The sequence below is a fragment of the Antrostomus carolinensis genome, unplaced genomic scaffold, assembly GCF_000700745.2.
Source record: "Antrostomus carolinensis isolate BGI_N321 unplaced genomic scaffold, ASM70074v2 scaffold3986, whole genome shotgun sequence".
NCBI classification, from domain to species: domain Eukaryota; kingdom Metazoa; phylum Chordata; class Aves; order Caprimulgiformes; family Caprimulgidae; genus Antrostomus; species Antrostomus carolinensis.
Genome location: NW_010319606.1, coordinates 19,674 through 44,424, shown reverse-complemented (window position 1 = coordinate 44,424; position 24,751 = coordinate 19,674). Strand labels below are relative to the sequence as shown.

The window sequence follows — 24,751 nt, the reverse complement described above, 5'->3', positions numbered from 1 at the left end:
TGGCCATTACACAGAGACTTTGGCGTGGTTGCTGTGGCCGTGCTTGGTCATAGCCGTCCCACTGAGATGCCCTGTGGAGCAGCAGCATCGTGTGCATGTGCCTGTTTGTCACTAGAGGCCACCACACGCCTTCTGAACCGAGTTCCGTCTGCAGAGCTACCCAGGATTTGCTGCAAGGGGAGATCCGTGCTGGAACCTGAGCGTGGCTAATGAAATTCACCTTACATAACAGAATTTCACACATTACCCACTTTCCTGGGCCCATATGCAGAGGAAAAATTTTTCTGCGCAACTCTTGTGGCCAAATGTTTAAAGTAATATTTATCTTCACAGCCACATCCTGTAATTACAAGAGTTGAATGTTTGTGTACGGCAGGGAGTTTGTCAGCAATGGCAGCAAATATGATCTATCTTTCTGAATGTTGAAAGATGAATTTGTGAGGACAGGAATGTTCATTATCCCTTCAAATTATGCCCCTTTCTTTATGGCTGATCCTTGAGTATCTTAATTTTTAGATAGCAATGAACTATGGACAGTTAAGAAAATATCTATTTGTTTTTATGGTTTTTTTCTGCACAGCAGCAGTGTTATTTCTGGTGGAACACATCCCTTCACAAAATGTTTTGGTAACTGACTTGAGTCTGGTCTGTGTTGAGATTAACTAGAGAAACAGGGCCTGGGCTCTGAAATGGCTTCCAAAAATTGATAATTTTTCTCACTAAGAAGGAATGAAAAAGTGTTTTTTTTCCTGCACTGGTAACTTGAAAATCACAATTTTGTCTACTTGCAGCAACATTACATATTTCCTTCTTTGAAATTGCTCTGGCAAGTGTTGCTTCCAGTGTTTTTATTTTATGCATTTTCTGCTTTAATTTCTTGTGTGCATGATTCAGAGGTGTAGATCTGGGCCAAAGCTGGTACTTTTTCTCTGAACGTAGCAGACTATTAACTTTTCAAGAAGTACAGCAGAGTTTGTCAGCTGCTTCAGCTTGTTTGTTTCTACTTTTCCCTGACTGCTCCGAATAATTATTCCTCTAAATCGAATTCAATTTTTCTCTAATTAAATTATATTCCTGATTCTTGTTGCTTTCTCTAGAGCCTAATAACAGCCTATCAAATTAACTCCTTTTGACTGGTCCTTAGGACGTCGGAAAGCAAAAAAAAAATTCCCCCTGAAGTCTAGATAGTTATTGAAAGTGCCTTTACCACAACTGGTGTTTTGATTTCATGCCTTTAAGCTTCTGATGCATATTCAGACTTTCAGGAGGCAGATGAGTACGTCCTGAAGAAGCAGCAGCCAGGCACCTGTGTCACCATTAGCTCGTGCCTCGTGCTGTCACCTGCCAGCTTGTACCACGAGCGCCGTCCAAACTGCCAACTGATGCTTCACTTTAATGTCATATTTCTGCCAACAATTCTTCTGCCAACCCCCAGATGTGTGTGTGTGGCTCAAGTAGGTCATTTCAGTATAGTCAGACTATTAAAAATATCTTTAAAAATACAACTTGGAATTAAAAACTTCACTGTGGAAGGGATTCTGAGGAAGCAATACCTAGTAAAAACTGACTTGTGATTTTACGAAGCCCAAATGTACGAGCGAAGTCAATAATTAAGCTGTTTTTGCTGTGTAATTCCGGATGCGGGGAGGACAGGTGGGGTGCAGGCCTCTCGAGCGTTATTCTTTCCTTGCTTCCCTGTTGATAGATCCTTCCCTTTTCTAAATGATTCATACACAGGAACAAGCATCTCCCAGCAAAACTGTAGAAACCTTTATAGGTCAGGGTGTGGACATTGTGAAATGTTTTACCGGCTCTCCTACCTGTTCCCTCTGCTTCAATAACAGCATGTGAACAGTGCTTTTAGCAGCGTTATAAACGCTGTATTTTCTTTTCTTCTCTTTCTGGAATGAATTCATTGACTTTACATCTGTGTTAACAAGGCAGGCAGAAAGCAAAAATTTTGCATTCTACAGAAATATCTTGTTCATAAGTAAAGAAACCTGCCAATGTGTGGCCACATCAGCAGAAAGAATGTGTGATTAATCGCACAAACCACCGGTGCATTACCTCACTGCAGCCTGCTCCAGAGGATCAACAATTCACCCACCAAAGCTGCGGATGGTAATATACCTTAATAAGTTTTAACATTTCTACAAGTGAAATGAGCTGTGACTCATCCACGTTCTGGAGAGTGTTCAAGTCTGTTATAACTCACGTTGGAGGATTATTTAGTGCAGGACTTCCTTAAATGGCAGGTGAAACTGCAAGAAGGGATTTGTGAATGCTGATGGTTTCAGCCTCCTTTTATAGACTGTGAGTTCCTGTGTCTTGTTAGTTTACAAAAGTATTGTTACATCATTCGCTTACACTTAGAAATGACATTACCTCCTACTGGTGTTTTTTGCTATCCTGTTCCATTTATGGGAAATAGAATATCTTCATTTTGAGTATGTTATTTTTTTGTGATACTTCAAATTTTTTAAATTGCAGTTTCTTTGGGCCCGGGTCAGTCACTTTCTTCATGTTGAAACAGCACTTCTGTGTGTACTTAATCCTGAGTAGAAAAAATTCCAGCTAGCAGAGATCAATCAGTTTTAATATAATGAATGAATAAAATAATTTTAAAAGCAATACAGTGTCCCACTCCTGAAGATTTGCTTTCCTTCAGGACGCTGATCTGAGACTAAGAGAATCATAGAATCATGGACTGGTTTGGGTTGGAAGGGACCTTAAAGCTCATCCAGTCCCAACCCCCCTGCCAGCAGCAGGGACACCTTCCACTAGACCAGGTTGCTAAAAGCCTCATCCAACCTGGCCTTCAACTCTTCCAGGGAGGAGGCATCTACAACTTCCTTGGGCAACCTATGAGAGAAAGAAGCACATATGCCATCTCTTTTTTAAAGTTTCCCAAAGACTACAGAATCACCAGACACCCAGGCAGAGTGTTCTGCAGGGGCTGATTTTAGTAGGGTTGTTGGCACACGTAGATTGAAGAACATCATCAAAGTGTGTGCAGGGTCTTGACCGGTGGGACACGCTTGAATGAATCCATCGAATTGTCTCTTTGGTGCAGTCAGACCCAGAGGGGATTGCTGCAACTCCAGAACGGCTCTTGGAGGAAGTTGGATTATCTAATAGCTGGAGTAAGTAGAAGCTGTGAAGTGATGAATTCTAATTTAGTCGCCGTCTTTGCAGCCTTGAGCAAACAGTGTCATCTCTTTTTCCGATTTCTCAAGCATTAAAATGGGAATGATAATACCAGCCCCATTCATTATCTCCCTAACTTCATCTCTCAGAATGTTGTGAGAATATAATGTTAGCAGTGCATGCAAGTGGTAAATATTGGTATTATTATTTTGGGTGCAGACATAGCCTATACACATTTAGAAATGCATGGCTTATTTACCAGAACACAAAATCAGAAATAATTAATAAGCACTAGTTACAGGGCAACATACGGTTGGTGACACGAAAAGGAAATCTCCAACTGTACTAAAGTAAATACAGTAAATACTACTGTATTCTAAAGCCATGAAAAAATTTCTAGAAATAAGCAATTTTTGCCATAGAATAGTTGCTTTCATGTAGAAAACAGAATGTTTTAGTGTAATATTAGTGTATTAGTGTAACTAATATTTATATATTTAAGGACTAATTGGTTTGCTTCACTTATTAAAAGACAGTGACTTGAATGGATGTGTGGGAGCCATCGATGTGTGATGATGTCAGTAAATGGAGTGAGCTATGTGTTCACTCGCGGTGTGGGTAGCTGTACTGGTCTGACCATTACAGGATGCAATGCCACCATTGTAAGAGGAGGTTAAAATCACCAGTGGAATGTGAATTCTTCTTTACTGGTCTCAGGCAGTGCCATTTGGACCATAGCTGAGTGTAACACAGGAATGCAGGGAGTGCATCTCTCACCTCTGCGTGAGAGGACGCTGGGACACGACTAAAACCAGTGCATTGCTCAAGAATGTGAAGTGAGGACAGGCGTGTTCTGTAAAGCACTCCAATTATTCATTTCTCCTTCTTCTTTCCTTGTAGTTCAGCACAACCAAAACCTAGTACAAAGCAGAGATACTTCCCTTTGATTTAGAAATAGAAGGCTACTTAGAAGTATTTATAATTATTTGTATCACAGCAATGTGATTATGCTCTGTAAATCTGGTAAATGAATATAGCTTTAAATAACACAGAAAATGGTTCCAGAAAACCGAGGCACATTTTGTCCAGATGCTACAAACACCAGGTCTGGCTTGTTGGATCTGGTAAGCCATAAGGAAGGACATTGTTAATTAGCCAAGAGTTACGAATCCTGTATTACAAGTTTTACCCAATTTAAAGAAACAATTAGGTAATCCATTCAATGCTTTTGGGATCTCTTTGTGCAACAAGGGTGGAGAATTGTGGGGGGAGAAGGGGAATCATGGACTGGTCCTAACATGCCAGTAAGAAAACATTGTATCCTAGAGATGGACTTTGATTATTTTAAATCTGCATTTTCTTTGAAATTTTAACTTTCTTTTGTGAGCCTTGTTTCAAAGCAATGCAGGTAACAGGAATCCTTTATGGAAGAAAGTCCCTTAAGAGTAGGTATGAAAAAGTACAATGACAATTTCGCTCATGAAGATGAGACTGTCCTGAGCTCCCTCTTTTATATGCAGACGTTCACTTTGGAATGCAAATCTGTACAGGCATTCATTATGCTCCATTTTTTGTCTTTCTTCACTCTACTTTACAATCTTTCTCTTCTAAACAGCCCTAATAATATTTCTCTCTTTTTTTGCTCAGTTTTTAGCACTGCATATCCCTGGAAATGTTCCTATTGCTGTTAGGGTCTCCTGCTGAGTCCCTGACAGGGCTGATGTGAGAAAGGGGAAGGAACTTGGATTTGGATAAGGAACTTGGGCCTCTCCCCGTACGTCCCTGTGCGTTGCATGTACCGGTCTGTCCTGACTACAGATCCCATCCACAAAACCAGTGAACATTAATATGAAAGCAAATCACTGATTTATTTATTTTTTTAATTAAATGGGTCACTGAGACAGAATGAGAGTATCTGCAGAAGTACTTATATCTTTGAAAGAAAGTGTGTGAAGACAGTTAAATTTTTTTTTTCTAAAGCTGAAGAATAAAGAAATGTTTCTAGGGTGGGTATTTAGCAAAGTTTTCTTTATAACACTCCTACCAATCATGCTGCTTTAACCAGTGACATTGAAAACTTATATATAGGGAAGCCTAATAGTTTTGCCTATGTAAATGTCACCTGTAACTTGTGTCACCTCTTTTCTTCTTTTTTGGGTCCTTCCAGTTTTATACCTCCTGAAACAAAGAGGCTTTTGCAGTCTTGACCTGTGTCAGTAACACTGCCACTTCGGGCTGCTGCATATGTATGAAAGAGCAAAATCATAAATTTCAACAACCAGAACAAGTAATGGAAAAGGATTTATTGGCTGCAGTGAGGTATATGATGAGAGACATAAACCAGGAGAAAAGTTGAGATTATTCACTTTAAATTATAGTTTATTTGCAGAGCAATAAATGAATCACAGATGGAGATTCATGCCCCAGTGAGATGTGCAGAACATATATTACCAGCTCAGGCAGTCGTTTTCATTGAGTAGCTTTTCTTCGGCGTTGTGATGACTAAAAGTTCTTTAAACTAACAATATCAGCTGTAGCTAGCTCCGTATGGCACTTTTGGTTATTAGGCTGCAAATCATCTTAGGAGAAAGTTCACCATAGTGTGTCCCTGTTTTACACACAGGGAGACCAACATACGTAGTTGCACAGAAGGGTGCTCAGAGTTTGGCCTGCTGGGAAGCCAGCAGTTAGCAGAGCTTTCTGCTTCATGCTTGCTGGTGGATCTCGTTGATGGTGGAGGACACCACCTGCCCATTCACACTGTCATGGACAATTGCTTTGATCTTTCGATTGCTCAGCTCAGCACATTCTGAAAGAAAGAAGAAAGCAATGCTGAGACAAGATGATGCAGGGAAAGCTTTATTTACAGTCATTTACCAGCTACCTCCTCAACTGATTTATCTTTACATGTTTCCCTTGAAGTCAATACTTATTATTGTTCTTTGTGAAATGTGCTGCCAGAAAGTCACCCTGAGTCTTGCCCAGGTCAGGGCAAATGAATAATACAGCTCCATGCCAGCCAATGCAAATCCAACTTCAGAGCAGGTTCACCTGAACGTCTGTAGGTCACGCTCATGCCAGAGAAGGAGTTTCCAGACATGCAGATTTTCTGTTTGCTCTCAAGCCCTAACGCTGTTTTACTCACCAAATGGAGTCCTATGCCTCCTCAGACACCATGAAAGCTTTAGCCTTGAGTCTGGGCTTTGGACAGCGTGTTTGGCTAACAGAGGTCATCTGAAGGCAGTCCACGAGTGGGCAGACGCAGCAGAATGTGCTCTGAAGTGCAGCCCTTCACAAGACCCATGAATCACTGGAATTGTTCTCAAATGTGGCCTACACGAGAATTAACTGCCACGCAAACCTTTCATAGCTCACTCATGTAAGGTTAAAATTATTCTGAGTAAAATCTGATTGGAAACGACAATAATTAAGGGTCACTATAGAGAATAAAATAAGGGACTTTTACCTTTAGCTTTTGATTCAGATTTTCTTGCTATACTGTAAAGATAATAAAACAGAGAAAAAAATTATCATACTAATTTCAAGAAGTTATTAATCCCCTTCTTCTTGCTGATTCTAAGGAGACCTCATGCCACTATGAAAAGAGATAAAATAAAAATAAAACTTTTAAAAGAACAACGCTTTTATACCACAAGAACTTTTCCTCTTTGGTAGTCTTAGGTACAGACACTCTCACCTCACACTCTCCCTGTGCACATTCATCATTTTTTCCACTGTGGACAGTTGCATTGTTGCTTATTTATTCTGAGTCACTCACGTTGTTCCCATTTTGGCCTCTGACAAATGACCCCGTAGCTGGTGCCACACTGTCCTGCCTCCCTGACATTTCCAGTTATAAAGGCTGCTAACCTTCCTCTTTCTGATCTTGTATAAACAAGACACGCTCTGTACATGAGGTGAGAGAATAAAGAATAGAGAGGGCCAAAGATTTCTGAACGCAGAGATTTCAGGGAAGGCAGAGATGGGGAACCCGAACAACCCAGCAGCAGAGGGACTTGTAACTGCAGATGTCTGACCAAAAAAGATCTAAACTTGTCTCCAGGCTTCTTTTTGATCAAGAACTTGTTTTGATTATTGGAAATTACTATGAATTTTACTGAAATTGGCATTTTTCCTGTGCTGAGACAGGCGTGCTGTGGGAATGTAGAATTTCTTTTTTTTTTTTTAATAAAAAGTTGTATTAATTTAGGTGATCCAAATTACATGGGTACAAGTTTCTCTGTATACTAAGTGGCTCAAGCTTTTTATTATGATCCATCACATTAAAATACCAGCCCTTGATGTAGTATGGAACTCACAAGCTTTGATTAAGCATAAACAAACAAATAAATAACCCAAATATGAGAACTCTCTTCTCATCTATTCCAGTCAGGGCGGCTTTGCCTTACCTGTCAACATTCCCTTCCAGCAGCAGGCGGTAAGTGGAAATTTCTTTCTCCAGGCGGGTTTTGATCCCAAGAAGAATCTTGTATTGGTTATTTTGCTGCTTAATGTCATGACGAACCTGGCTTAGCTCTTTCTCACATTTGGAGATGATCTGCTGCATGTTTTGAAGCGCAACAGCATAGTAATTCCGAGTGTCAGCCAAGGTGTCTTCCAGCATGTGTTTCTGACAGAGCAGATAATACCAATACCATGATTATTATTTAGGTGGTAGATATAGTGCAGAAATGGCAGCACATTTGCTCTCTAGCTAGAAGAGACAAAATTAAGACTGTGGTAATTGAAACACTGATGCATTTGAATGACTGTTAGTGTGAAGACAGCAGAATCATGAAGCTGTGTTGTGTGTGCATAAAAAGAGGCAAAACCTGAGGAATCTGTCCCTGCCGTGTCCTTGCTGCCCCAGAGCTCTGCCCCTGTAACTGCTGAATCTTTTGCCAGATTTGCATTTACTGTGCAGAATTGCTGCAGAGTCTCCAAGTCACAGGTGTGTCACCTGTAACCTGTACAAGAGCTGAGGAATAGTTTTTAAAACATTTAAAAACATTTTTAACATTTAAAACATTTTTTAAAACACCAACATTTTTCACAGTTCAGATATTTACTGCATTAGAGTAGAGGTTCTGAGGATGAAATTTGTGTTACTGTCTGTCTTCCTGGACATTTTTTCTTTCTAGCCCATGGAGTCAGCTATCCCATGTCTTCTTTTTCATCTCCCGATATTTTATTCTAAGGACACATGCATTTTTCACTTATGGGTGATAATTGTTGAATCTATTTTGCATATTCTGGCAAAGTCAAGCATGGGCCAAATTCCAATTTCACTGACACTTAATAACTACAATAAAGTTGTGCTGGGCTATGGATCTAAAAGAGGAATTGGTCCACGACAATTTCTGAGAATACATGAAGTGCCGGTGAGCAGAGCTGTCTGCAGTAGGTACCTTACTCATCTGTGCCTGCAGCTCGATGTCCAGCGACTGCAAAGTGCGCGTTAGATCCTTGATCTCGTTCTCATTGCGCTGGATCTGCTCTGGACTGGGGGTTGCTGCCAGGGACATAGCTGCACTCTGTGGAGCAAAAGCCAGAGGAAAGCTTAACTGATTCCAGCCACGTACAGCCACGGGGGTCTTAGAAATGAGAAGAAAATAGCTCTTGCCTGTTCTTTGTACCAACTGTCCAGGCTTTGACGATTCTTTTCAATTATGGCTTCATAATCTTCTCTTATTTCTGCTAGAATCTTGGCTAGGTCTTCAGGAGGTGCTGCATTTACTTTTACATTGACTTTAAAGTCTTGTGATGAGCGATTTGCTTCCATATCCTATTGATATATTAGCAGAGGAAACAAGCAAACTTGTTTATGAAAGTGGAAAGTTTTCATTCCTGTCTTGTCTTCTTCAATTCCATCCTCTTGCAATACCTAGAATATTTGTTTTAATTCTGGTTCATTAACTGTTATATATACTCAGTTAACACTATTTGGAAATTTGATATATGGATAATGCTATGCCATGACTTAAACCAGTGACTTACATCTGCTTCTGTGGCAGAACTGTGCTAGAGAACTCAATAAAAATCATGTGAGAAGATCTTTCCATACAATGTTTCTGGAAAATGTCTGCTTAATGAAGAAGTACTGCCATTTTTCATTTATTTATCTATTAGAAACCCAAAACCTTTGATGAAAATCTAACAGTAATTTCATCTTTCTTACCCTGTATGTTAATATTTATGGAACTATAACTTAAGTTTACAGGAGAGTAATGTAAAAGTTCTATGTAATTGTTAAAGGAATAATTGGATTAAAGCATATAATTAGTGTGTAAACAACATAATTACAGGACAAGTCAAGCAGGTTTGGTAACATTCCTTTTGGTGTAGCACAATCCTGTGTGCTAGGTACCATTTTCAAAAGCTCCCAGGCAAAGTAGCATTTCAGGGTATGACATCACGGCCTCCAAAATGCAGATCAGCTGGACAGACTGATGTCCCGTGGGCTGCCCTGCTTCCAAGAACTGTTTGATTGTGGCTGATCAGGAGTGTCCTGGGCTGGAAGGGGACCAGCCAAAGACAGCTTCACCTACTGCTGGTAACCCTTGTGTTTCTCTTTTCCTTTTGAATAATCCACAGATACTGAGTAGGATGTTTAGTTCTGCATTAGGTAATAACCGAAAACAACATCAGATCAAGCAAAATGAAAACAGCGTGTCGTCAAACGTATAATATATGTGGGAATAACAGAGACCACTGTAAGAATTCAGAGCAGCATGGTTTTTGACAATTATTAAGTATTGTGCCTCATCTGACTCTCAGTGGCTTTGTTAGAAACATGATGAGGTTCTGGATCATCAATCCCATTAGTAGATTGTGGATCCTACTCAAAGTTAATTACATGGTAGCACAGATTTGAGTGATAGGATGTTACCAAGTGGAACTTTTTCTACCTCCTCGTGGTCTTTCCTCCTGAGGATGTGCTCTTCTCTCAAGCCTTCAATTTCCATTTCCAGATCTGTTGTAATAATGGTCAGGCCATCGAGCTCCTTACGCAGGTTCTCAACATCAAGCTGCACTCCCTGCCTGCGAGACTTCTCTGCTTCATACCTTCATGAGGAAAAGGAAGATAAAGCTTGTTGAGAACAGACTGCTTCTAGCCTCTTGTATAAGTAGTGTCAAAGAGAAGTCCACTATGTAGGGAACTATAGAGAAAAAAAACAAGGAAACATTCCATTTCTAAAGTATATTCTTTGAGTATTCTTGAATAGTCTTAAAAGTAAGATAGGTTTCATTATTGTTTTTCTTTCTTCCTCTCAACTCTGCCTACATGGTATCAAATAATCGCTTTCTTTCATTTGCCTTTTTGTATTTCAATCACCAGCTTGTGTAAGCTTTGAGAATATGATTCTCAAAAATTGCCAATAAAGATGTGAAAACAATACCAACAATCAATGTTTTCTGTAGTTTTTCTGAAATGATAACTTTTCAGTCCTTCAGAAAACAAAAAATGTCACGGAAGCCAGTTATTAACATTCCTCTCTAACCTCTTGCTGTTTGCCATCTGTAGAGCCAAAGTCAGAAGGACATTGCCTTATCTTCCCTTGTGCATATGAAGCACTTTTGCTCCTCAGAATCTCTCCCTTCACTTCATTTTTTGTGTGCTCTATTGGTGCTTCTACATTCAATCCATCAGACTCATTCTAAGATCCCAGTCTCTCAAAGTAGTTCCACTGTTTCCTTTTTATAACTCAACAATAAGGAAAGGCAAGGCTAGGTAAGACCCAGTGCTCTGAGTCTTTAAGTTGGTTACAGTATTACCAAAAGCTGAGAGATTTTTTTAATAGCTGATCACCATCTGTTGGAAATAAGACAAATCTTCGTAATTCCTAAGAAGTCTGACTTACAGAAATGTAAATTCCTTTCCTTTGCAAAGATCTGCCTGGAAGTTTTCAGTCCAAGCGTTTTGGCTTTTTTGTTGGTTTGAGAACTATCTTTCAATGCACTGAAAAATCAAACTCTGTACTGGTAGCCGAGGAAGCACTGGCCCATTTACTGAGGCAAAACTTGGAGAATCCAAAGCAGAAGATACTGAGGACAGGTATGTCCTGTGGAGCTGGACAGCGGAGGTGATCAGTACAGGAAATCAATGTGGGCTGGACTAGGGAAGCCTAGTGCAGAGAAGGGTTAATTTGTATTCCCAGATGACAGTTTGAAATGCCTTTTGTCACAGGTATCAAGTGTCTGCTGTAAAACCTGCTCATCAGGACCTGAACAAAGTATCATAAACAAGGTGACTCAAGATTGTTCAGCAATCATTTGTGGTTTTTACATCCTTTTTATCATTTTTTTTTTCTGTTCTGCATTGGTTTTATTTATCCAGTATCACCAGAAAACCCCAGTAAAATCAGTTTTATATTGGATTATCAAGAAAAAGCCTTAATCCTCTTTCAAACTTAATCAGAAAACCAAAGAAGACTTACTTGAGCCTGAAGTCTTCCGATGCCATGCTGGCGTTATCGATTTGTAAAAGGATACTGGCATTGGTGATCTTGCCATCCTCAATCTGGAAAACAGAGAATCCAAGAGGAGACTCAGTGTTGCCACATGATGCTGGTGAATTACCTGTGCTGTTTCAGACTCCCTGCTGCTTGTAGAAAGCATCTAAATAGTAGAAGTCCCATGTTAAGGAGAGGACATGAATAAAAGAAGCTTGGTTTCCTGATTCACTTAGATGTTTCTGCAGTTTTTGTCCATAATCTTACTTTTCTCCTTATCTTTTCTGGGTATGAAGCAGGAGAGGTCATCTTATTCATGGCCAGGTAGAGGATATGAATAATAATACACAAACTTCATGGTATATTACAGAATAACAATCACTGGCTTCCTCTTTTTTTGGGAACTGATTGTGATTCTGTTTAACACTGCTGGACAAGCAGCCTTGATCATCTTTAGAACAAATTCCAGTAAGAACCATTAAACTGTGTCTGAGTACAATCAAAATGTTAGAATTAATTGTATGCTAAAAAGTAGGACCCCTCACGTCCACCACGTGCTTCAGTCTGCAGTCGCGGGGATCATCATTTTGAGAATGACACTGGCATCTCGTCCTGGTCCATTCAGTTGTTCACCTGGAGCTGTACCGAATCCAGCAGCATGCAGCAATTAATTCATGTTTCTGATTTTGCTTTGGGATGTTGAAAATTGCCCTAAAAGGTGCAGGGCATCATTCGTGCAGTGTACTCAGCACGGACTGAAAAGACCTGGAAGTTCCTGTTAACATGAAACAGCTTTGAACTAAAGATCTGAATATGAACAGCTCAGTATTCCCTTCGAAATCTTTGCAGGAATTCTAGCAGGAGCTCATACATAATTAGCAGGAACTAATAATTGTGGGACGTCATGTCCTTTCCTAACAAAGAGGAAAGAGAAGCATGGCTGCAGTTCCAGCAGCTGCCTTCACTCAACACTTACAGGGCAAAACAAGGTGCCTTATGTCTCTCCAGAAATCATTAGCCATTTACAGAGTTCTCAGCACCTTGAAGTAAAATTTCCCACACCTCAGTGAATCACAAAGAAACAAGGAAATGACAAAATTGTCCTGAAGTGTCCAAAGTTTACCTCTCACAGGAAAAAAGAAGGTGGCTGTGGAATGTTTTAACTAATCCGTTAGGAGACTGGAGATTCTTGAGCAATTAGCAGCACACCTCGGATGCTGCCCTGGGCCATGATCAAGGTCAGCTGAAGAAGTATAACAATACCCAGAATGTGTCACCGCCTGGAATTTGTTGAGGAAATTCTTGAATCCATCCTTAAAGAATGGTAAATTTTCCCATGGAAGGTGATAGGCAATGAGAAAGCAACATCTGAGCTCTTCAACTCTGTGCCACGATTGTCTGTGAGTGATCTGAACGACTGTCAGTGTTTGGTCAGCTGCCCTGTGACGCTGAGCGCTGTGCCAGTGAGCGGTGCGTTTCAAATGTGGACATTTAGCTGCTTATAATTATACAGAGCTCTTCACTGCATCCATCATGAATATGGATGCATCACTAATATCAATCCACAAACTTACAGATAGTTTAATTAAGAGCCCACATCTTCTTATATACAAAATGCACTAAAATTCCTTCTCAAAACTGATTTTTTTCAAGAAGACTTCCTGCACTGACCTCTTCCTCAGCACATCTTGTGTCCTTTGTCCAACAGCATCGATCCTGTCTCCTTGAATGCTCTGTAAATCAGTTTGCTTATTTAGTGGTACAAGATGAGACATTTCCCTGAAGAACTGGTGCTATTTTACTTTGTACCTGGGTTAGAATGGAGACAGGCTGGAGCAGGGCAACTTGCTGCTCCCTCTGGCATGTTAATCCAGAATTCAGGTATCCAGGGAAGAGTGTGCTCCAAAAGGTAGGACCCAAATGATTGTGTGCCTCCCAGTTTAGACAACCAGTGCATCACAGACTTTCTGGGAATTGGCTATAGGATCCTAAATTTTGTCTGTATTTCATTTTAGGTGCTAAATTAGCTTTGCCTTTTTAATTAATGGTTAATTAATTTAATTATGGTTAATAATTATATGCTGTATTTTCACTCATTTGACTGGCAGTCATGGTGCTAATTGCAATAATTTATAGAGAAAGTAAAAAGTCTGGGTTAAATCACTGGATTGTTGCCTGTAAATAATCCTTGAGCAGCCCAGTGTGAGCAGCATGTTCAGTGCTCACTGGCTGAGACAGCCACTGGGCTAACAGGTGCCTGTGGCCAGCGATGGCTGTTTATGTGCTGAGTGTTAAAAATGAGTGTTTTGGGTACAACCTAGTCAAAAGTGAGGGCCTTACCCCACTCAGCGTTATGTTTTTAGTCTTATTGTCTTCCTAAATCTTTCTGATTTATTAATTCCAAATCAATGTGAACACATTTATATTCTTGATGAACAAGTTTTTATCTCTGGATCAGTTAAGTAAAAAAAAAAGTGCTCAAGTGATAGTTCTGGAGATGGCTGACCTTTCGTTATCCTTAAAACAGAAATAGGTGATGACAGTTCTGGCTCTCCACACGCGCTGTGGTCGGAGTGCCTCATCTCCTGCCTGGAGGCAACACATTTGACAGGGAGCAGGGAGTTTGATTAAGCCCCTGGCCTCAATCAGCAGAGATGTGGGATAACACCATTTCCAAACCCTTTTCAGAAAAATTTCTCAGGGTTTTGAGAGGATCAAATAACTGTATTCTAAAAAGTGGAGGGAAAACTGCGACATTGCATTTGGAATGGCTTTGGTTTTTGCCCCGTATGCCTGTGTAAAGTTAATTACACTGATTAGTCACACAGATGGTTACAGTGCTTGGCATGTTCATTATGAATACAGATTAATATTATGCTTAAATTTGAAGACACGTGAGTTTGGGAGATTGAAAGAGTTACTGTTGAACGTTAATATTAACTACTGGCAGGAACCAGAAATTCTCCTTTTAATTATAGTGAAAACATCCACAAGGAATTTGTCCCTGCTATTTTCTTAATTACAATGAAGTATTTTTCCATCTGATTACATAAGCTCATTGGTTCCAACACTCCTGTAGTTTCATTGCCTGCTACCACAGGAATCAAAGAAATGAAATGCCACAGTATGTCTAAAGACAGCAGGCATGAAAGAAGGCAGTCTCTTCAGTTTGTAATTTGCTGGAATACATGTGCACTCAAAAAGACCAAATTCTGCCAGACGTAGTTACTCAAACCACAGTTTCATGTACAGAAACGAACGCTCGGCAGCAGACAGAGCTCTTCATACTGCCAGTCTGTGCAGAATCCCCCTTGTCTCCTTCCAGCCCTTCTTCCCTCTACCCCACTCTCCTCCTTGTGAGCACAAAGACTGTTTGTGCCCAGGTCCTGTAACCACTTCCATTAGTATTTCTAACATTTACAGGTTTTCTTTAACTTTCTTTAAAGGAAAGCCACCAGCAGAAATGAGTCCCCAGATTCCTTAAGAAGGCACAGAATGACAGTCACTTCCAGCTCTGACTTACCTGTCTTTGCATGTCAGTGACGTTTTGCTCGTACTGGTTGAAGTCATGTCTCTTTCCGTGAGACTTTGTCTTGTGCCACTCTAGGATGCAGCTCTCCAGCTGAGCGTTAGCTGCTTCTAAGGAGCGGACCTTGTCCAGGTAGGCAGCCAAACGGTCATTCAGGTTTTGCATAGTCTGTTTCTCATTCCCACCCAGGAAGATGCTTTCCCCATGGTGCTCGCCGAAGCCTCCCCAAGGTGCCCCTCCTCCAGCAGCCAGCCAGAGGGGTCTGGCAGAGTAGAAAGAGGGATGTGTGCTGCTGGCACCACCATCTGCACTTGAAGGTCTGTAAGAAGTTCCTTGCTGGGCCAAACCACACCCTGAACTACCCCTGAGGGACCCAGAAAAAAATTGAAAAGGGCCTTGGCTGGTACTCATGTTTAGCTCTTGGTGTGAATCTCACCCAATGTTTGACTGCCTAGCACTGAGCAGCTCCTTAGCCTTCCCTGAGCAGCTTTATGCCTTTTCCTGTGGGAGTTTCCCTTCGATGAATGACTACAGCAACAAGATTGTGTCATCATGAAACGTGCTTCCTCTTGGTCAATTCTGAAGCATTTATGAGCCTGCACACGCTGTTGTTGTTGTTTGGAATCGCAGCCACATACCGGATTGCTTTCCTTTTAGTTGTTTTGGTTTTTGTTTTTTTTCTTTTTCTTTTCATATTATAATAGTGAGGTGTGGCTAAAATCAGTAGGTGTGGAACAGGATCAGCTCTGCCTCAGACTGTTTTCTAACCCTGTAGTAAATATCTTATGTTTTCCTGCTTAGGAGGGGAAGAGTACTGTCTGTTACAGAAAAAATGGAGTGCTGGGGCAGGGATGGGTCTCTCAAGATACCTTCCTTCTGTGGCAATGCTCAGGCTTTAGAATTACAGCAGCCTCTGAATCCTGAAACGCAGCATGTCCCATCCAGCTGTCACTGCCGTACCCAACAGCCTCAGCCTGGATAAGATGTGAGGCTTTAATGAAGTTATCCAACCTCTGCCCTTGGACTTTGGACTAAAACTCCAGTCCAAAGCGAGTAAGGCCCAGCTATTCCCTTCAGCTGCCCATTTCCAGTTGAAACACATAAGAATTAAGTACTTGACAATCTTTTCTATGATTTTTTCATGATTCGAGGTGCAGTCATATTTCAATAACCTTGTTGAAATAGACAGTAATGCAGGAATTTCTTGCTGTTACTAGTATTAATACTATTAAGATATTAATATATTTAGCTATAGAAAATATTGAGAATATGAGTTTGTAACAACACTTGAAAAATTCAAGTGAGTATTTAAAGCTACCAGCCCTAAAATTGAGCTGGCAAACATGCGAAAATAGTCTGTCTCCAGTTTCATAACCTCCTGTCGAACTTCTTGTGTCGAATATAGAACGAGCCAGTCTGGCCTTTGCAAAGATTTTCTTATTCCTCGTGCTGATAAGTGGCTGGTAAATAGTGACACTCCCATGGCACCAGCTGGGGTTATTGGGTTCCTGTGGCTTTCAGGGCAGTTCTGGACCACAGCCGAGGGACAGGATAGAGGAAGATGATGTGGAAGAGGTGGGAAGCCGAGCGGACGTGGGCTCTCTCGGAAATGGTGCAGCTGTTCTTCCTTACAGCAGCTGAAGGCCCAGCTCTGGAACAGGATCTGTCTCAGCACCGTGCCTCGATCTGAACGGAGGGGTCGGAGTGACTGTACAAGCTAGAATGACTCTGTCCTGGAGGAAAGGTGAAGGAACCTTTTTTCTCTGTTTCATTAGAAGTTTTTCAGTAATAAAGATCTGCTGCCTGTCACCCTCTCCTGGGAGCCTCTGAGGCTGTTTTGGGACCAGGGCAGGAGTTGAGCTCCTCCTTGTGGCTCTGTCTCAGCTCGACTCTGCACCTGCTGGTTCGATTTTTACCATATTCCTTCTTATTCCTCATGCACTTCATTGTCTGGAAATGCTAACATTTTTAATCGTTTGGGAAATGAATCATTGAAGATGCAGTTTTCCAGTAAGTATGGCTATCACAAAATATTCTGATAACAGCTTCTGTTAATTAGCTACAGTTTGGTATCAGCCCTGCTGCTTGAGAGTGAGAAGAGCTTGAAGCACCCAACAAAAAATGAAGACCTAACTTGGAAAAAAACCCCAAATTATAACAGAACCAATGATATCTATCCTGCTGTTCAGCTCATCTCACCAGAGATGAATTTCTGATTGGATCTTCTATCCTTGGCAGTTCAGCAAGCAGCTGTTCTATGGAATATTACATTGAAATACAAATATATATGCATGTACATAATATCATGTGAAATAAAATGAATCCGTTGTTTCACATGAAATTACTCTGTGAGATTCACAGCTTGGCTGGCGGTGAGGCTGACAGTTTGTGACAGAACAGCCTCTGTCTTACTCCCTGATAGCCTCACAGAATATCATGCCATCGGGAAAAACAGAATTGCATTTCTTCTGGCAAATAGCACAAACCAAAGGTGATGGGGCACACGGGAAATGTTTCCTCTGGAGCTCACCCTTTTCGATCTGGAAAAGATGCCACACAGTTTTCATCAACACACATTGAGGATCCGAGGAAAAGACCAAAAAACTTCCTTCAGAAGCAGCCGTGGCTCTCCTTGGTCAGGCTGGCACCGTGGGACCTGTTTGGAGTCAGAACCTGCAGAGTACAGCACAAAAGCAACGATCCCATAGGGAATGAAACCCGTGTCAGCAGATGGCACCATCGGCTGGTGCCTCTGAGCCGCCCTGTCCGCTGGGCACCTGCCAGGCCCCAGCTGGCGGCACCTGCGGGACACGGGGCCCTGAGGTGTTTTAACTGGGAATGGACTGGTTTTACTGAACTGGAACATGGAAAGCAAACGGACCCGAATTTGTAGGCTGCAGTTTAAATACAGGCAGAGGATTCTGACAGCTGCATTGTACAGGTGAATGTCCTGTGAGCATCACTTCAACTTCTCCCTCTGAAACACAAATGGGGAGCTGCCTCTGGCTGCAGAATTTCTCTCTCTTGCTCTCTGAGTGCTGCATATAACAGTCATTTCTGGATCAGGAAAAAAGACAATTGGTCCAGTTCAGTTTCTCTTTCCTGGTAGATGGTGGTGGTGTATTGCTGGACTCTGCAAGAGCGGTGTGTGTGAGTACCAGGGGTATCAATGATGCCACAGCCTCCTTCATGGCCAAACTGTGGGGCTGCTGCCAGCACTGTGGGGTTTTTTAAATGTCAGAAAACAGAAGAGAGAAAAATAGTGACTCTGAGGAGGTTGGAAGAAAAATAAAATACATAGTCCTAGAAATCCCATCATTCTTGTAGGTACACTTATGTGGATTGAAATACCCAGCGATGAGGCTAACAGCAAATTTTCCAAACAGGTTATGTTAGCAAAATGCAGCATTTATGTAAATGTTTCATGTGCCTCTGAAGTTGAGATTTATTAACCTTTTAAATCTTTATAAGCATCACTCTGCAGCTCCTGCTCTCTGCTGTAGATTTGCAGACTAACTTACTGCTGAGGAAAGGCAGCATTGCTAATACAACAGCTACAGGCTGCTGGGGTTCTTTCTTATGTAGGAAAACCAAAATAGTTGCAGCAAACTCAGCTTGAACAGTTCATTTCACCTGGACCTTGCCTAGTGCTGCCTCCAGAGCAAGGGGACTTCACCTTTTTGCTGGAAGATCTGCAGGAACATAAATATATATATATATATATGTGGAGAAATATTAAGTTTGTTCAGAGGTGCATTTTATTCATGCATGAATTGTTGTCATGTTGTACACTTTAAATTCAGAACAAAGAGCTTAAGAATTCTTTAAATTATCTTCTCAGTTTTTTACCAATACTGGCTTCAGATTCCTGGGAGAATCTAATGACACTTTATATCTGTCTGTTCATAATCTTTCTAATTATTATTCAAATTATTATGGTTGTTGTTTCCCACTCAGCATCTCTGGGGCTGGGTTCCAGGAAGCACTGCGCTAGGGAGGGTGTTTGGCCGTGTGTATGGCAATGCCGGACTGACCGCGAAAAAACAACCTGAGACTGGATGGATTTGCACAAGCAGAACAGAAACTTTATTTTGTTGGTTCTTTGGTAAGGAAGCTGAATAGCTACGGACAGAAAACAAGCCTGTAATCTCTGATCCATAGAGCCAAATGATCCTGTGAAAAGGGAGAGCAAATCTGAGGCAAGAAATCAAACTGTTGCACGTTCTTGGATTACATTCTTGTGATTCGGCAAAAGGAAAAGGCTGTTTCTCCTGGCGTTGGCCACTGCAGGCTGCGCTGCTTTCAGGTGCTGTCAAACGCAAGAGAGGACTCTATTTCTTGACTAGAATCTTCTTTCACGAGTAGAAGCAGATTTTCCTTCTTCTTCCAGGGTCACGTGAACTCTTCCAGTGCTCAGAGATGCTGTTGTAGGAGAAAAAAACCAAAAATTCAGCTAGGGAAAAAAAAAAAAGCACTTCTGACACCTGAAGAGCTGTACCATGGGGTTTTGTTTGCTTTCTCACAAGATATTTTCACAGATCAAAGGGGGAACTGCCTTTACATCTTATCTTCTCTCCCTACTGCTCCACATCCAGTCAATCAAGAGTGCACATCACATGTTGGGTCTGGATTTTATCTCGTATGTTCTGTGAATCAGCAGAGGAATTTAGGAATCTTTGGGATGTCTCTGTATTTTAGAATCCCAGGAGGAGTTCATGCAATCATTTTGGCAAGCTACTGGTTCCAAAAGTGCACATAAAATAAGATAAAGTCTTACATTTTTCTCGCTAAGTGATAAAGAATGTGGTCATTGCAGAGAGAACGTGATCAGTGTTAGTAAGAAGAAATTCTAAGCAAAAAAGATCCTATTTTGTCAGTTCATTTCAGCCCCTCTTTAAATCCAAATTTTTCTTACCATCCTTAGGGATCACTCCCGCCAACCTGTAGAAAAGAAGAAATGTTTGATTAATGACCATCCCCGACCCTGTCCACTGACACCAGTGGTGCGTTTAGGAGCCACTGCGTGTGAACAGCCGCGGTTTCACCCCGCTGCTTCCAGGGGGTGTTTCTCGGTGGGTTGTCTCCAGTGTTATTGGTGTTTTCTGCTTTGAAGGCCACTCCTGTGCACTCGGTAGGAAGTATGAACAGTGGTCAGACCAGGTCTTGGTCCTGATATGTCTCTATATACTTCTCAAAATGTTATAATCTAGAAACAATATAAGGAGCTGATTCCTCCTCGGAAATCAAAAGTCATCCCAGGTGTAGATCAGAGATGAGAAATGGGCACTAAAAGGTGGTTTTTGCTCCAGTAAGCTGCGGTCTGTGCCGAGTTCTTTTCTACCTGAAAGTACTGGTGTATGACAGTGAATATCCCTAATATTAGGCTGAAGGCTATTCTTCCAGTGCAACAGGAGGTTTATGTAGGACACATATGGTGCCTTCTAGACAAAATGGTTGCATTTCTATTTTCAAATCACCAACACAACTGATCTGGAGAGTCAGCTGGAGTTACAGCAATGCCTGGGACTTTGCCGGGCGTCTGTTCTGCCAGTACTCAAAAGGCTGCATATGCAGTGAGTGTGATTTAGTAATCTGGAGTCAGATTGGCAACCTCAAATTACTGCTTTACAATGTGTCATGTTATTAACCTTATCTAATCATCACAGGATTTGCATATAGTAACATACTGAGCGTCCTGGCCCTCCAGCAACTTGCGGTACGTGGCGATTTCCTGCTCCAGGCGACTTTTGATGTCCATGAGCATTCGGTACTCCTGGTTCTGACGCTCCATGTCGCAGCGAAGTTCACTCAGTTGCTCCTCGACGCTGGTGATGAGGGCCTGGATCTGTGCCAGCTGGGCGCAGTACCGTCCTTCTGTATCTCGCAGGTTGGCTTCCAGCCCAGCTTTCTAAAGCGGAATCACATCAGAATAGGTTAGTGTGCGGATCTGTCCCACACAGGGGGAGTCTGAGGAGAGGCAAGATAGAGAGGGAGGAAGGGGACAGTGCTAGCAGTGACTTGTGATGTGCTTGGCACCGCTCCATACCATGCTGAGCTGCGACTGGAGCTCAATCTCCAGGCCCTGGACCGTGCGTCTCAGTTCTGTGATCTCTGACTTGCTGGTCTGTATCTGCTGTGTGTGGGTGGCTACTTCACGGTTCAGCTCATCCGTCTGAAAGAAAAAAACAACTGTAAAATCACATGCATATTGCATAGATTTATTCACAATTCTTTTGAAAAAGGGAGAGCTCATCCCATCTGCTGGGCAGTAATGATGAGGCAGAGCATCAGTGTACCTGAGTGAAGAACCAGGCCTCGGCATCTTTACGGTTCTTCTCAGCCAGAGCTTCGTACTGTTCCCTCATCTCAGAGAGAATTTTGGTCAGGTCGATGCCAGGAGCCGCATCCATCTCCACGTTGACTGTTCCAGTTAGCTGATTTGAATACTCTTTCATTTCCTGCGTGGGCAGAAGGCAAAGGACACAAAAAAGATTAGGCTCTCTCTTCTCACGTACTTCCTGCCATCAGCAATCCATGCAGTGGTACACAATACTGTAATTATTAAGTATCACAGGTGGAACACACATAAAAACGTTTATCAAATTTCCCCTCTCATCACACATGCTTTTCTACTCTATATACTCACACACCTACGTGTAACTTAGGTGTAGGTTTCTTTTACTCAGCTTAACTATCTCAGTGACCTGTCACGGGCTTACGAATGTCAAACTGAAACCAATAGGTTGGAACAGTTTGGAATCAGAGAAATGCTTCTCAGGACACACTTTGGATTCTTTTAATATTACAGTTTTCTTCTCATTAAGCTGTAATGTTGTAATTCTTTTTTTTTTTTTTTAATTTGGATTTCCCCTCCCTACCCGAGAGGGATAAATTCCAAAGGGAAGTAATTTCCTCTCTGCACCGTTACAGACTCTCACCTCCTCATGGTTCTTCTTGAGGTAGGCCAGCTCCTCCTTGAGTGTTTCAATCTGCATCTCCAGGTCAGCTCAGGACAGGGTCAGCTCATCCAGGACTCTGCGCAGGCCGTTGATGTCGGACTCCACGCTCTGGCGCAGGAACAACTCATTCTCATATCTGCAGTTTGAAAAAGAAACAAGCACAGGAATATGTATGAGTGGAGCTATAAAACGATGACATTTTATATTGAATGTAGGAGGAACAGTGGGATATAAATGAAAATGTATCTATTAAAAAGAAGTATAAAGGAGTAAAAACATCCTACTGTGATATATGAAAGTACATGCATTGCCATCTGATTCTGTTCAAGGAGTACATGACATTTCACTTTGCAAAACCCAATAATGATTAGCAGCATCAACAGAAAAGTTGTCACACAGGACAGTCCATTTGCAGTGTCCTCTCAGATTTGGTTTGAAGAAAAGTTGCCCAGTTCTGCCTCGGGCACTAGAGGAGAAAACACAAACCTGCAGGTACATCACTGCAAGATTCCGTTTGCCAGGTGTTTTTTCATCAGGAGTTACCAAGGAAAAATGCCTATCCATAATTTCAAAAGATGTCCTTTAGTGACTGGAGAGCCTTATTTTCTAGATAAAAAGTAATACTAAACTTCAGAAAACTGTTTTGAGAGAGAGAGAGACAAGGGGAGAGAAGACAAATGTGTTCCAGGTAAACTTACTTCAGTCTGAAGTCATCTGCAGCCAGCCTGGCATTGTCGATCTCCAGGATGACTCTGGAATTGTCAATAGTAGCTGCAAGGATCTGGCAATTCAGAAACACAGAAAAAGTTCCTGTGAACAGTGGTGAAATATCACGGTCCTGAGCACATCCTGGGTAGTTACTGAGGATGTAAACCATCAATGAAGGCAGAAAAAAATGGACCTCTGTTGTGATGGCACTGGTTAAACATGCTTTTTGGATTGCATTTCAATTTGTTACGTCACTCTTTGCTCACCCTGTAATTCTTACACCTTTGACAGAGAAAAACCCAAAGCACTGAGCTCTTTTCCACATCCCACATGCAGATCAGAGACCCAAGATAGACAGCTTTGTGTAACACAAATTAGAAACATAATTGGAAAATATGTTTGTACAACACCTGATCTTATCTGTAGCTGGGAGAATTATGTTTTCAGCCTTTGAGGCCTACCTGTCACATTCTTTACTGTTTGATTACTGAATAACTGTATTGATCATTCTAAACACATTTTGCCATGTTTTGCTAACTTTTAGTGCAATTACTTTAATTTCAACAAACATCACATTTTCAGGATAACATATTTGGTTTTTGAATTGAGAAAAAGCGACTCTCTTCTGCTAGAATGCTCGTAACCCAAATCTATTTGGAGTTGGGGAATTCAGTATTTATTTTGTAATAATTTTAGCTTATTTTAAAGAAGTGGAATATGCAGTTCCACAACTTTACTGCATTCTTGTAACTCCTCTACATCTGAATGTCATACCTTGTCTCGGAGATCTTCAATGATCTTGTAATAATTACTGTAGTCCCGGGCTGGGCTGGTGGGCGCTTGCTTCTGATACCAGTCTCGGATCTTCACTTCTAAATCTGAATTTGCCTCTTCCAGTGCTCGTACCTTGTCCAGGTACGAAGCCAGACGGTCATTCAGATTCTGCATAGTTATCTTTTCGTTGCCAGAGAGAAGGCCATCACCACCACCAAAGCCACTACCAACATCAAAAGCTCCACCAAAGCCAGCCCCTCCACCAAAGCCAGCTCCTCCACCAAAGCCACAGGCTGCACCACCACCAAAGCTGCTGTAGCCTCCTCCATAACCACTACCAAAACCAGAGCACAAGCCACCACCGTATCCACCTCCTACAGAGGAGACATATCTAGCTGAAGAGATGGAGACACCCCGGCCACCAGATCCTCCATGGATGCTCGGAGCTCGGCAGGTTCCTACGGTTCGGACCGAGGAAAGGCGAGAGCTGCTGCTTCCACCACCTCCAAAGCCACCACCATAGGTAGAAGAAGAGCTCTGCATGAAGGAAGTAGCCATAGCTGCAGCACAGGAAGGTGCTAGGGTCAGTTATTCGGCTTGGTGAAGAAGAGGAAAGTATGTGCCCTCACTGCTCTGGTGCTGCTTTTATATCCTTGAGATGTGGTGTCGGGAGACAAACCCAACCTGCAGCCCTCCCTCCCAAAATTCTCCTCCCTAGAGGTGAGGCCAATTATGATGACATTCCTCACCAAGATTGCTGGCTGTGCATCTCGGGGGCTAGGGCTTGGATTTGCTTTTTTAATTAAACAAAAGGGGTGATTCAGAGTGGTTTTTCTTCAGGCTATAGTTCTGAAACTTTGAGTTTACTTGTCTGACACTTAAGAATGGAAAAACAAAGTGATTCCAGCCACACCCACTTACCTGTTTACAGCAATCACCATGGTTATTTTAGGAACATCAACTTCTTCTAAAATGGAGTTTAAGCAAAATTCACCTTTCATTGAAAAATGTACAAGCATCAGTTAATCTCACCATTATTTCTTCTTTTCTATTGATATTTTTTCCCATTAAGAACTTGGAATTGAATTAGGTATGTTCTTATTCCAGTTCTTTGTTTGTAACTAAGATTTAGATTTTATAGTCTGAATGTTTAGCACAAAAAGCGTATGATCATAGCCTGG

General features: G+C 41.7%; 2 protein-coding genes across 2 annotated transcripts; both read right to left on the bottom strand.

Annotated features, from left to right (window-relative positions):
* Positions 1 to 5,852: 5,852 nt before the first annotated feature.
* On the bottom strand, positions 5,853 to 15,680 carry KRT23 (keratin 23). Its single transcript, XM_010169281.2, is given in 9 exon segments — positions 5,853 to 5,956; positions 6,614 to 6,645; positions 7,557 to 7,777; positions 8,556 to 8,681; positions 8,771 to 8,932; positions 10,056 to 10,212; positions 11,586 to 11,668; positions 15,124 to 15,549; positions 15,552 to 15,680. Coding segments are annotated over 9 exon segments (1,440 nt in total).
* A 3,791-nt stretch (positions 15,681 to 19,471) lies between these two features.
* On the bottom strand, positions 19,472 to 24,128 carry LOC104525971 (keratin, type I cytoskeletal 15-like). Its single transcript, XM_029085267.1, is given in 8 exon segments — positions 19,472 to 19,551; positions 20,045 to 20,070; positions 20,817 to 21,037; positions 21,176 to 21,301; positions 21,426 to 21,587; positions 22,068 to 22,224; positions 22,787 to 22,869; positions 23,571 to 24,128. Coding segments are annotated over 8 exon segments (1,413 nt in total).
* Positions 24,129 to 24,751: the final 623 nt, after the last annotated feature.